General features: G+C 33.2%; 1 protein-coding gene across 1 annotated transcript; it reads right to left on the bottom strand.

The window, feature by feature from the left end:
- Positions 1-10,989: 10,989 nt before the first annotated feature.
- Positions 10,990-11,676, bottom strand: LOC106298111. The gene has a single exon (XM_013734198.1). The coding sequence runs from the start codon at positions 11,674-11,676 to the stop codon at positions 10,990-10,992; it is 687 nt and encodes a 228-aa protein (XP_013589652.1).
- Positions 11,677-12,362: the final 686 nt, after the last annotated feature.

Genomic DNA, 12,362 nt, shown 5'->3' on the forward strand with positions numbered 1-12,362 from the left:
ACATCTATATGCAAAATACATCTATATGCCTAAGATTGATTCTTGTAGTCTCAAACTCATCAAATATAGTCAGTCTACAACTATTGTTTATTGATTTATTTATATAAGGTTTGAAGAAGATACGTTCATCAGCTCGTTATATGGTGTGAATGTACACGATATTACTAAATAAATGTATTACTAGAAATTAAAGGTCTTTACTCTTTGGTATGGTAAAATTGTTAGTGACTGATTCGTCTTAGCCATTATAAAGGCTTTAAACGGCAAGATAAGAATATGCAGCTTTTACATGTACCTAAAAATAGTTTTAGTTTTGGTTCACATTTATCTCGATTAAGAAAATTGTTGGCAACTGCTAAACAAACTCGCATTGAAACATGTAAAACGTAAAGTATTCTTCTATTTTTTTAGTTTTACCAAAAAAATATTCTTCTAATTTAAAGCGTCCATAACTACGAAGTGGAAAGCCAATAATGGAGAGCTATAGCTAGTAGGATTCAGACTATGGTTTCTTTCGACACATAGGGCAAATATTTCACCACTAATTCAACCGCTAGATTACAATCACTTACTAGTTTCGAATATTATGATTTACTATAATGCTAGAATATTAACATGAGAACAATGAAATGCAGTCAGTTACTAATTTAAGATTTTATTTGAGAATATCATATGATAAAAAATCTAAAGTAAGCTCAATATACTTATGTTACACTTTTTAAAATCAACGCATATTTATATCATTTTATATCTATATCTTATAAATGATCAAATCGTATACTGGAACAGTTTGTATTATGTAATGGTTTATAAAATAGCTTTATTTGGTTTAATTGAGAATATTGATTTTTCGTCTAATCTATTCTTTGTTTATAACTTCAAAGTTATGCTGCTTTAAGTTTCGAACAAAACCTTTAATAATGCGATAAGACGCTCAAAAAATGCCTCATAAGTCACTTAGTCACAAGACAACACCAACTAAACTTGATGTTAATCCATTCAATAATTATTATATATTTTATATGTCAAATAAAGACTTGAAAGGCAAAATGCACGTACGGCTACCCATAATCCCAGAAGAAGATAGTGACAGGTCCGATAATACGACACGATCAGTATGTTTCTTAAATCATCACTAACACTTAAATTAATATGATGTTTTGGCTTTATAGGCATTTGTTTATATTTCGGCTTGTCGACCATAGTATCTATATAGAGTTATTAAAACAAATCGACCAAAGCATGTGTCTTCGAAATTTAACGTAAAATTTTATTGTTAGTGACTCGTACATCATAACAAGAGAGGTTGATGCCTCGTGGCCAATACGAAGGGGCTAAAGTTTCACAATCATACTGACATTTATGTAAATATTATAATTCTCTAATCAAGTAAGCTAGTTTTTAAAATGTTAATTTCATCCTAGTATCATTTTCAACAACAAATTAATTCGAATAAAATAAGGTTCATGTCAGTAATAGTAATTAACTATGTGTAGGGGAAGAATCTTGGATAGGGAGACGGGGAATTGAAATTGGTCGTGTGAGTGTATTGTAGACGGTATTACATAATCACAAAGTATTTTTTTTGAACTTCTATAATCACTTAAAGTTTCTACATGGTTATATTATATAGTTTTATGTGTGGCTTATATGCGACAAATGAGTATCGTTATAAGAGAACAGATGCATATATTTAATTTAACTAAATGGCAGACAACATATTCCTTTCGTTTAAAGCTTTATGAAAGTAGATTCCTATATTTTGGTACAACCTTATTCTTCTAACCTCTGATATTCCGCATTTCTGATAAAATAACTAGTTTTGCTATAAATTAACTTTTAATAATTCTTTTGTTATATAGCAATGACGAATTAGTGTAGTTGACATATAACCCATCTATTTTCATAAATAAAAAGTAGAATTTTTTTATTTTATTATATAAAAATATCTGATGACTAATAGTGAAGTAGAAGGAATCATTCATATACGAGATGGTAGGTTTAACAGTAAAACTTACATTTGTCTAGAATGAAATTTCATTTATAAAAACTATATTAATCATGATTGGTTTAATTAGTTGAATACTATTTTAATAGTTAACTAGAACCAGTTTAATATACACGAACTTGTCGCAGTTTATTTATCAGTTAACAATCTTATACGGCTATGTCATGTGTGATTTACACAGTTTGGAAATTGTATATCTAGTTTTTCATTGTATATGGAGAGCTTATTTTGTAAATGAGCTTTCTTCATTTTATGTAAGATTCAACTATAATTTTTTTGTATAATCTTTTTGAAAGAAGAAATTCAGAAAAAACATGTTTGGATTTTGAATACTAATCCTTCCTAATTAATCTAAATTTTGAAAATATCATATTTATCATTTTTACGTCTAAATAAGTCACTAACCGAATTCATATTCCATAGTAAGCAGATAGTGACTAAACAGTTTTTTTTATTTACTTCAGTAGACTAAACAGTTTATCTTTTGTCTTATTGATAGAACGATATCAATGTTATATTTGAAATTATATTTTGGTGTCCAGAGAATATCGATGATGTGAACTACTAATTTTTTGGAAAAACAACACGTAATAAAATAATAGTATTAGAATGAACGATCGTATTCAGCTCCATTATGATAAAGGTGAATGCTAAGCTAGTAAGCTAGTTAGGTATGGAATAGAATAATATATTCGATTATTGGTGCTGGATATTTAACTGTATCATTGCAACCCTTTAAGCGAAGCATAGCATTGTCTAAATGAACAATTGCAACTTTTGTATTCGTGACTATTAGTTATGAACTATTGCAACTTTTGGTGCTAAACTATTGCAACCCTTGGTGGTTAAAGCCTTTGGTGACGAACCATTATAACTTTTTTCTAACCATTATAATTATTGATATTAATAGTTGCAACTATTTGTGTTAACCATTGCAACTCTTAGTATTCTATATAAGGAAGTATTCTATATAAAGAAGAGTTGGCATTGGCAAATGCTAACTTCGTAACTTGAATCACAGAAAAAATTAAAACTAGTTAGTAGATAGAGAGAGATTTATTACTCATATATCATAAAAGAGTTTTGAAAAAAAAAACACATAAACATTAAAGTTCTATTTGTTATTTTTGTATTTTACCCTAGAATAAGAATGAAAGTTGTTTTATCCTACAAAGAGATTTCGCGTAATCCAAAAATTTGGAAAACGATCGAAATACTCTTTAAAAAAATACGGCAATTCAATTATTATCCAAATATATAATTCGTAACTATTCCCAAATAACCCACAATTGGCACACTAAAGAGCTACTAGCGAGCATCGACGCAAAATTCGAAGGTAAAAAATGTATTTTTAAAAAGAGACAAACTTCGTACTCGTTGTCGTTGTCTCGTCCACGTCTCCATGTTTGAATTTCGTTTGTTATAAATTTTATCGTAATAATATAAAAATCTAATGAGTTATAAGTCAAACTTCTAGGAATCGGTAGTTAATTAAGGGCTTAGATGGTTTTTCCGCTACCACCCGCAAACATAACTTTTATGATTGATAACAATTGATAGCGTTTCGAAACAATCAGACAAACCCCTACAAATCATTTTTAACTGTTCCGAACCTCTTAAAATCAAAAGCTTGTTTCAGCTAGTGTTTGCGGTTGCGGATGGATAAATAAATATAAAATTATTTTTAAAAATATTTTAAAATTAAAAAAATTAAAATTTTAAAATAGAAATATTATAAAAATATATATACACATTTTAAATATAAATTTAAATTCACAAACAGTATCATAAATAAACATAATATTATTATTAATCATATTATATTAATAATCATTATATTTTATCACAATAGTATGTTTTATATTTTTTTAATGTTATAATATGTTAATATTGGTAATTTATTATTAAACCGCTGCAATATCTCATAATCAACCAGTCACAAATCTCATAATCAACCAGTCACAAATATCTCACAAACACAACAATTTTCAAACGTTGTGCCAGTCGTACAAAACACTTACTAACACTTGGAACCGCAGCCACCCGTATCCATAAACTTCCACACCCGCAACCGCTGCGTTTGAACCAGTCGGGTAAGTGTTTTATTTTGTATTTTTTAATTCGGGATTAAGTCTAACTTCAATTAATAATTTTTAACTTGCACTTTTTTTATAAAATTCACTCATATTTTTTCTTGTTAGAAAAAGATATTTGTTTGTTTGTTTTTAAAAAGATATTTGTTTCTTTTTCTAACTACAAGGAAGACTAAAATTTGGTAAAAACACAATGGCAGATTGTAAGTAAGTGATGCTTTTTTTTGTGATTCAATTAATTATTTTAAAAAATAAATTAATAGCATGGTATCCCTTATATGTTAATTGAGAAACATTACAACATTTTTGTAGCCACGTGTCATCACTAGGATGATTATTAAAATCCTTAAAAAAATAGGTTAGTCGATCTAAACATATATTATACATTTTATTAAACTAACTATCAAATTGATTAGTTGTGTACAATTTTTTTGTTTTCTTTCTTTAAATAAAATCTACGAAATTACCTAATATAATTAACATATTGATGACAATTAATGATTATGAATAATAAAGATTTGATAATAATTATTGTATACCCTCTTTTTTTGTTTAATTTTATATTATTTAAAAGAAATTAAATAATCACATCAACCATGTAATAAAAAAAATAGATTTTCTCTTATATGTTATATTTTGAATTTTTTTAAATGACTATAAATGACTAAAAATATTTAAAGTCTCACATTAAAAAATTTGTGATATGTGGTTTAACTTTGCTTTGTTATAACAAGATACCAATGATCATAAAATCACATGAATATGAAGTCTTATTTAATAGATATTCATATTAAATATATATATTTCTATTTTAATATTGTTTAAGTTAAACTATATACTATATAAAAATATACAGATATGTAAATTTTGAAATTTGCATTGAAAACGTATTTAGACATTAGTACTTTGATTTTGAAATTTGCCTTGAAAAATTTGTGACTAATTATTTAAATTTTTTTGTTACAGAAAATATACAAATGTTAATAAAATCATATGAGTAAAAAGTCTCAATAATAAATATTTATATTAAAATATACTATATATATATATATATATCTCAATATCATTGAAATTTAATTATATACCATATAAAATAACTAAAATATAAAATAACTAAAATGAATTATTTTATTTACTTGCCAAAAAAATAGTCAATAAACAAAAGATATTATTTTGATTTATTTACTTACTCTAATTTAATTATGTACATAATACGTAAATACACGCAAAATAAAATTTAGTATGTAAAACTTATTTGTATACATATTCTCATCCCGCGCATGGCGCGAATCTTAACCTAATAATGTAATATAACGTAGTATTATCGGTAAAATAATATGATAATGGTTAAAACACGTAGGAAACCTATATCATCAGAGAAGACGATAATAACACATATTTGGTTGAAAGTTTCACGGAAGAAGAAAAACATATTTGGTTGAAACAATGGATGTTGACAAAAAAATCTGAAACAAATAAACTAACTTGTTTACGATTTTACCATTGATCTTTTCTTTTTGGAAAATAACTAATCAGACATTGGCCATTGATCCTTGTAGACAATGACCAACTGAAAATAGATGACCAACAACTTGTAAACGAGAAGATGGAGTTAGCCCAAACATGAAACAGTCAAGAAAAAGCACAATATGTATTGCATAATGCATCGTCTGATGTGTAGAGAGGCCTTTACGTAGCTCGTTTAATCTACGAATGGGCCTGACTGCTATCCACAAAGTTAAACAGGCCCATTAAAAATACTGTTTCTCGCTTCTTCTTTTTCTTGGTAGTCTTTTTACTGATAAATTTCTAGACTATAGTATCATATCATAACATTTAATATAATCTTCTTTCAAATGCCACTCGATGTTATGATATTTCATATTTTTTCATTGATATGTTCCAGCTCAAGTGAGTTTTGGTAATTTTGCTTTTCGGATCCTCAAAGTCCTAAATTCAATCTTCAAATCTTGTCATTTCAGCTTTTTTTTTTCTTTTTAGCTTCTGGTCTTATATGACTCATGACCGGTACTGCAAATATATATTGATAATAATTTGTATTTTTTAAAGCATGCTATTCGTAGGAAAACTCAAGATCGATGGAAAGAGACTATAGAGGAAAAAGAAGAGAAGAACACGCATATAAGTAGGGCTTCAGTTATGAGTTGTGACAAAAATGTATTTCATAATTAACGCTCTTCATCCTCAACATGTGCCAAGACGTTTTTGAATGTTTAATATGAGTCGATATATTGTACTCGGCCGGCTTAACATTGTTATGGACCATAGGGTAAAACATTTTTTTTTACCCTCTAAAATTTATATTGAGATAATGTTTAAAATAATTTTAGAATTTAATCAGTAATATTTTGTATATTTTGTGATGAAAATAAAACTATATGCATATCAAATTTTTTTGGGCCCTTTTTAATTTTATTTATTATATTTATAAAAAAATTTATATAAAAATATAGACTTTTTTAAAAAAATTAAATCCCTTAACTATTAATATACCGGAGACACAGACTTAGGTCCGGAACGGTCGTACTGTTGGTCCCCCTCCTCAGCCGGCCCTGACTACACTATACCACTTCAGCTTAGTGGTGTCTTTTTGAGGCATGCGGCTGGTAAAAACAGTCGCAAGACTCTTCACTCTTGGATTCCTTACTACGTGTTTTATTTTATTTCAAATGGAAAACAACAGGGGATATTTTACACTGGCCTTCAGGATAAGCGGGTCTTGGGACCCGGAAAACAAATATAGATCTTCGGTTTGTTCATATTTTCGACTCGATAGTTACTTTTAATGGTATAATATGACGTTGTAGAAAGTAGTGTCCAAGCTAATTAATCACGACTGTGGATTTTCTTGTACCTCTTATAAAAAACTACACCATTTATTACAACTAAGTATTGTTTTCATGTCAACTGCATGTCATTTATCATTATTCTGTTTTAAAATTAGTGTTTGTTTGTAATTTTCAGGTGTCAAATTTTGATACGAAAAACAGAAATTGATTTGAATAATATTTGAAATGCAAGAGAACATAATATTTTTTTTTTAAAACATAACAATAGATTTTTTACATATTCATAATTTGGTTAAATCAATTATTACCAAATGATGATGTATTAAAAATTTATATTTAACATTTTAAATGGTAATTTGCGGTTGGCACGAATGGAACAAATCCACCATATTAGATCGTAATTTAGATATAATATCATCATGTAATGTAGCGACACAATCAAATTAAAAACCTACTTATGCAATTATTTTGAACTAACACGTAAAATAGGCATTAAGGAAAAATTGTTATGCAAACGTAAGAATTTTTTAAGCGGGTGTAAAGAATGCTCAGAGTTTTCCAAAACGATAACTGAATTAATAAAAAGTCAAGTGCCTTATAAAGGCTTACAAAGAAACAGAACTGAAACAGAGCTACCGAAACAAACGGACATTACGTCCACAAACAACTAAGGCCACTAAAACCTATTTCTTCGACAACTAACTTTGACAAATAACAGAATATGACCAAGTCATTTAATTGAGAACTAACGAACTTAATAAACTCAACATTCCCTCCCTTGAACTAAACCCTTTGACAAGGTTCAGTTCAGAATCCCCATTCCAAACGCTGCTCTGATCTTCTGAAACGAGGCCAACTTCAATGATTTTGTCATTACGTCTGCCAGTTGCATCTCGGTTGGACAACAGACCAGCTTGATGATCCCCTGCTTGGATAAGTCCCTCAAGAAGTGATAACGAACCATGATATGTTTTGATCTTCCATGCATGACTGCATTCTTGGACAGCTTTATAGTAGACGTGTTGTCGCACAATAACACTATCTCTTCAGCTTGATCGTGACTGATTTCCTCTAATATCCTCATCATCCATATAGCCTGACACGCAGAAGTATCACCTGCTACATATTCAGCTTCAGTACTCGAAAGAGTTACAATCGGCTGCTTTCTTGAGGACCACGCTACAGCTCCTCCACTCATCAAAAATACATAACCTGATGTACTCTTGCTATCATCTATGTCTCCGGCGTAGTCACTGTCAGTGTAGGCTATGAGTTCGCTTTCTTCTCCTCGTTTGTACCAAATCCCATACTCCAAAGTGCCTTTCAAGTACTTCATGATTCTCTTCACAGCAGCAAGATGTAACTGGGTTGGATTTGACATGAAACGGCTAATGAGGCTTACCACAAACATCAAGTCTGGACGTGTAGCGGTGAGATACATCAAGCTCCCCACCATTTGTTTGTACTGTGTTGAGTCGATCTTCACACCATCTTCATCTCTGCCAATCTTTTGTCCTGGAACAATTGGATTGTTCACCGAGTTGAAACCTTGCATCCTAAATCGATCAATTACTTAAGCTGCATACTTCTTCTGTGAGATGAAGATTCCATCATCTCTTTGTGTTACTTCTATCCCCAAGAAGTACTTCATTCTGCCCAAGTCTGTCATATCAAACTCCCTCTTCATGGAACTTTTGAATTCTTCCAGCATCTTATCATCATTTCCAGTGAACAGAAGATCATCAACATAGACACTTACAATGAGTATTTTACCTCCATCTCGCTTGAAGAACAAGGTTTGCTCACTGAGGCTGCTCGTGAAGCCTTCCCTAACAAAGTGTGCTTCAATGCGGCTGAACTAGGCTCTTGGTGCTTGTTTCAAGCCATAAAGAGCTTTGTGAAGCTTGTAAACCATGTGTTCCTTGCCTTGAGGTTGCTCCACAAATACCTCTTCTTCCAATTCACCGTGTAAGAATACTGAATTGACATCAAGTTGATGCACTCCCCATCCTCTTTGTGCCGCCAAAGCCAAGATCATCCTTACAGTATCCAGACGAGCTACAGGCGCAAACACCTCCGTATAGTCTATCCCATATTCTTGCGCATAGCTCTTAACAACCAGTCTTGCTTTGAATTTATCAACCTCTCCCAACTCATTGAGTTTGGTTTTATAAATCCATTTCACACCAATAGCTTTTGTTGCGTCTGGAAGCAGGGTCAGTGACCATGTTTGGTTTCTTTCGATGGACTTGATCTTTGCGTCCATAGCTTCTTTCCACTTCGAGCACTTGACCGCTTCATGAAAGCTTGTAGGATCTGAGATGATCATGAAAGCAAGATGTTCCACCTCAATGCTCGCCATGTTAGCTTCATCTTCTGCATCAGAGAGATCATTTCCTGAGGTGTAATCGACTGCCCAAACTGGTGGTCTCCTTACTCTTCCCTATCTTTCCTCTGCTACTGGAGCATTCTCATTCACGTTTGCTTGAACTTCTCCTGCTCCACCTACTGCATCTATCACTGCATCGTCTTCCCTTCTCTCATTCTCAGTACCATTGTTGTCAGTCTTCCATTCAAGCTCTGTTGATTCGTCTTCATGAGTGTTGTTATCCCATTTCCACTGTTTGTCTTCTTCAAATACTACATCCCGGCTGATGTGAAGCTTCTTTTCTATTGGATCATACATCTTGTACCCCTTAGACTCATTGCTGAACCCGAGCAGAATGCATTTGACACTCTTGTTGTCCAGCTTGGTGCGTTTCACATCAGAAACATGGACATGTCCTATACACCCGAAGATCCTGAAATACTCAACAGAAGGCTTTCTCCCACTCCAAGCATCTTCAGGTGTCATGTCTTTGACTGCTGATGTAGGCGATCTGTTGAGAACATGGTTTGTCCACTGCACTGCATCTGACCAGAATGTCTTTGGGATCTCCTTCTCAGTTAGAACCATCCTTACCATGTTCATGATTGATTTGTTCTTGCGTTCTGCAACGCCATTTTGCTGCGGAGTATAGGCAGTCATCATTTGCCTTTTGATGCCATGGTCTTTGCAGTACTCATTGAACTCTCTAGAGTTGTACTCTCCTCCCATATCCGTCCTTAAGCACTTAATGAACACGCATGTCTGCTTCTCAACAAAAGACTTGAACAACTTGAAGTAGTGAAAGGCTTCTGACTTCTCAAGTGCAAAGTAAATCCAAGTTTTTCGAGAGAAATCATCAATAAAACTGATCAGATACCTCTTCTGAGAATGAGATGGTGGAGTGATTGGACCACACAAGTCCGAGTGAATGAGCTCCAATTTCTCAGTTGCTCTCCACGTGCTCTTCTTTGGAAAAGGTACCCGATGTTGCTTCCCTTTCAGGCATACTTCACATGCTTTCTCAACTTGCTCAACTCTGGGAAGACCGATGACCATGTTCTTGTTGTGCAAGGTGAGCAACCCCTTGTAGCTGAGATGACCATACCGATGGTGCCACATTTCGGCTTGCTCTGAGTTATCAGTCTGCAAGCATTGTCCTTCTCCCTCCGCGTTGGTGTGTGTTTCAGTGATCAACACATACATCCTGTTTGCACTCATGATGGATTCAGCAATCTTGCCTTTGGTAGGATGAAAGATGCAACATTTCTTTTGTGTCCCTCCCTTAAACAGCACATCCAAACCCTTCTCTTGCAGCTGACCAACGCTCAATAGGTTGTTCCTCAGATCAGGAACGTAATAGACATCACTCAGCACATAACATACACCTTGCAGCTTGATCTTCACGGCCCCTTTTCCACTTACATCGAGTTTGTGATTTTTTCCAAGCTTGACACTATGTGTGAATGCTGTGTCCAAGCTTGAGAACATGCTTCGATCTCCACACATGTGATTGGAGCATCCATAATCCACAAACCACGCATCACTCCTCTTTGTACCATTGAGTTCTATATACGCCATCAGTAAAACCTCATGTTCTTCCTCTATCTCCGCATAATGAGCCTCATTCTTCTGATTTAGACACTCATATTGGTAATGTCCAAGGTTGTGGCATCTGTAGCACTCGATCACAGCCTTGTTGAAGGAGAGTCCTCATCCTCTGCCTCTTCCACGATATGAACCTCTGCCCCTTCCTCTGACATTGAAGGCTTGATCTTCTTCTTCATGGCTCGTTCTCTTGAGCTTTTGTTCATGAACCGCCAAAGAGATCTGTAGCTCATCAATGGACATGCTTGTCGTGTCCTTTGATTCTTCAATCGAGATCACTACGTAAGTGAATTTCTCTGTCAACGTTCTGAGAATATTCTCTACGATCTTCGAATCAGGCATGATCTGACCATTGCTTCTCATTTTGTTTGAGACAGTCATCACTCTCCCAAAGTAATCATCAATCTTCTCGTCTCCCTTCATAGCCAGCACCTCAAATTCTCTTCTCAGTGTGTTGAGGAGAGATCGCTTCACTCTTTCATTTCCACCAAACTTCCTCTTCATCGAATCCCATATCACCTTGGAGTTTCGACGATCCAGGATTTGCTCAAACACGGTTCGATCAATTGTCTGAAACAAGTAGTGTTTCACCTGATGATCCTTCATCTTGAGATCCTCCAGATCCTTCCTTTGAGCAGCAATAACTTCAACACCTTCTGCTGGCTCAGAGTAACCCTCGGCCACCATGTTCCATAGACCCTTAGCTCGCAACAGATTCTCCATCAACTCGCTCCAATGATCATAGTGACCATCGAAGTGTGGAATCTTCGTAAGCGTCTTATCGTCACCCATGTCTTTCTCTCTCTCAGATCACTTTGCTTTTGCTCTGATACCAAATGTAAAGAATGCTCAGAGTTTTCCAAAACGATAACTGAATTAATAAAAAGTCAAGTGCCTTATAAAGGCTTACAAAGAAACAGAACTGAAACAGAGCTACCGAAACAAACGGACATTACGTCCACAAACGACTAAGGCCACTAAGACCTATTTCTTCGATAACTAACTTTGACAAATAACAGAATATGACCAAGTCATTTAATTGAGAACTAACGAACTTAATAAACTCAACAGCAAGTGGTACTTTAATAGATTCAAATCTGATTCCGGTATGTCTCGCTGGTTGTCTTTGCTTATTCAGTACTAGTGTACTACATTTACAAGGGACGAGCAAGGCTATTATTACCAGCTAATCCAAGTCCGACACAAACGAGGGAAAATGGTCCACAAGTTATCTTCACTTAGTGCACTGTACAAGTTCGTAGTTTCTTACTATATTTTTTTTTGTTTTTCAGCGTCATAAAATTTTTTTTCCATTTTTTTTTTTTTTTTTTTTTTTTTTTTTGGAACATATTTTCCATTATTTGTTAGTTTTCGTATTTCGTAGTACAGGAATGAAAAAAAACAGTTAAATTTTAATATATTGATTCGCATGTAGATGACTCATAACTCACGAATACTATTCGTTGTAGCTTGTAACT

The sequence above is a fragment of the Brassica oleracea genome, chromosome C6, assembly GCF_000695525.1.
Source record: "Brassica oleracea var. oleracea cultivar TO1000 chromosome C6, BOL, whole genome shotgun sequence".
NCBI classification, from domain to species: domain Eukaryota; kingdom Viridiplantae; phylum Streptophyta; class Magnoliopsida; order Brassicales; family Brassicaceae; genus Brassica; species Brassica oleracea.

Excerpts from the sequence above, each read along its gene's own strand:
- LOC106298111 (XM_013734198.1), bottom strand. The coding sequence starts at position 11,676 with ATGGGTGACGATAAGACGCTTACGAAGATTCCACACTTCGATGGTCAC.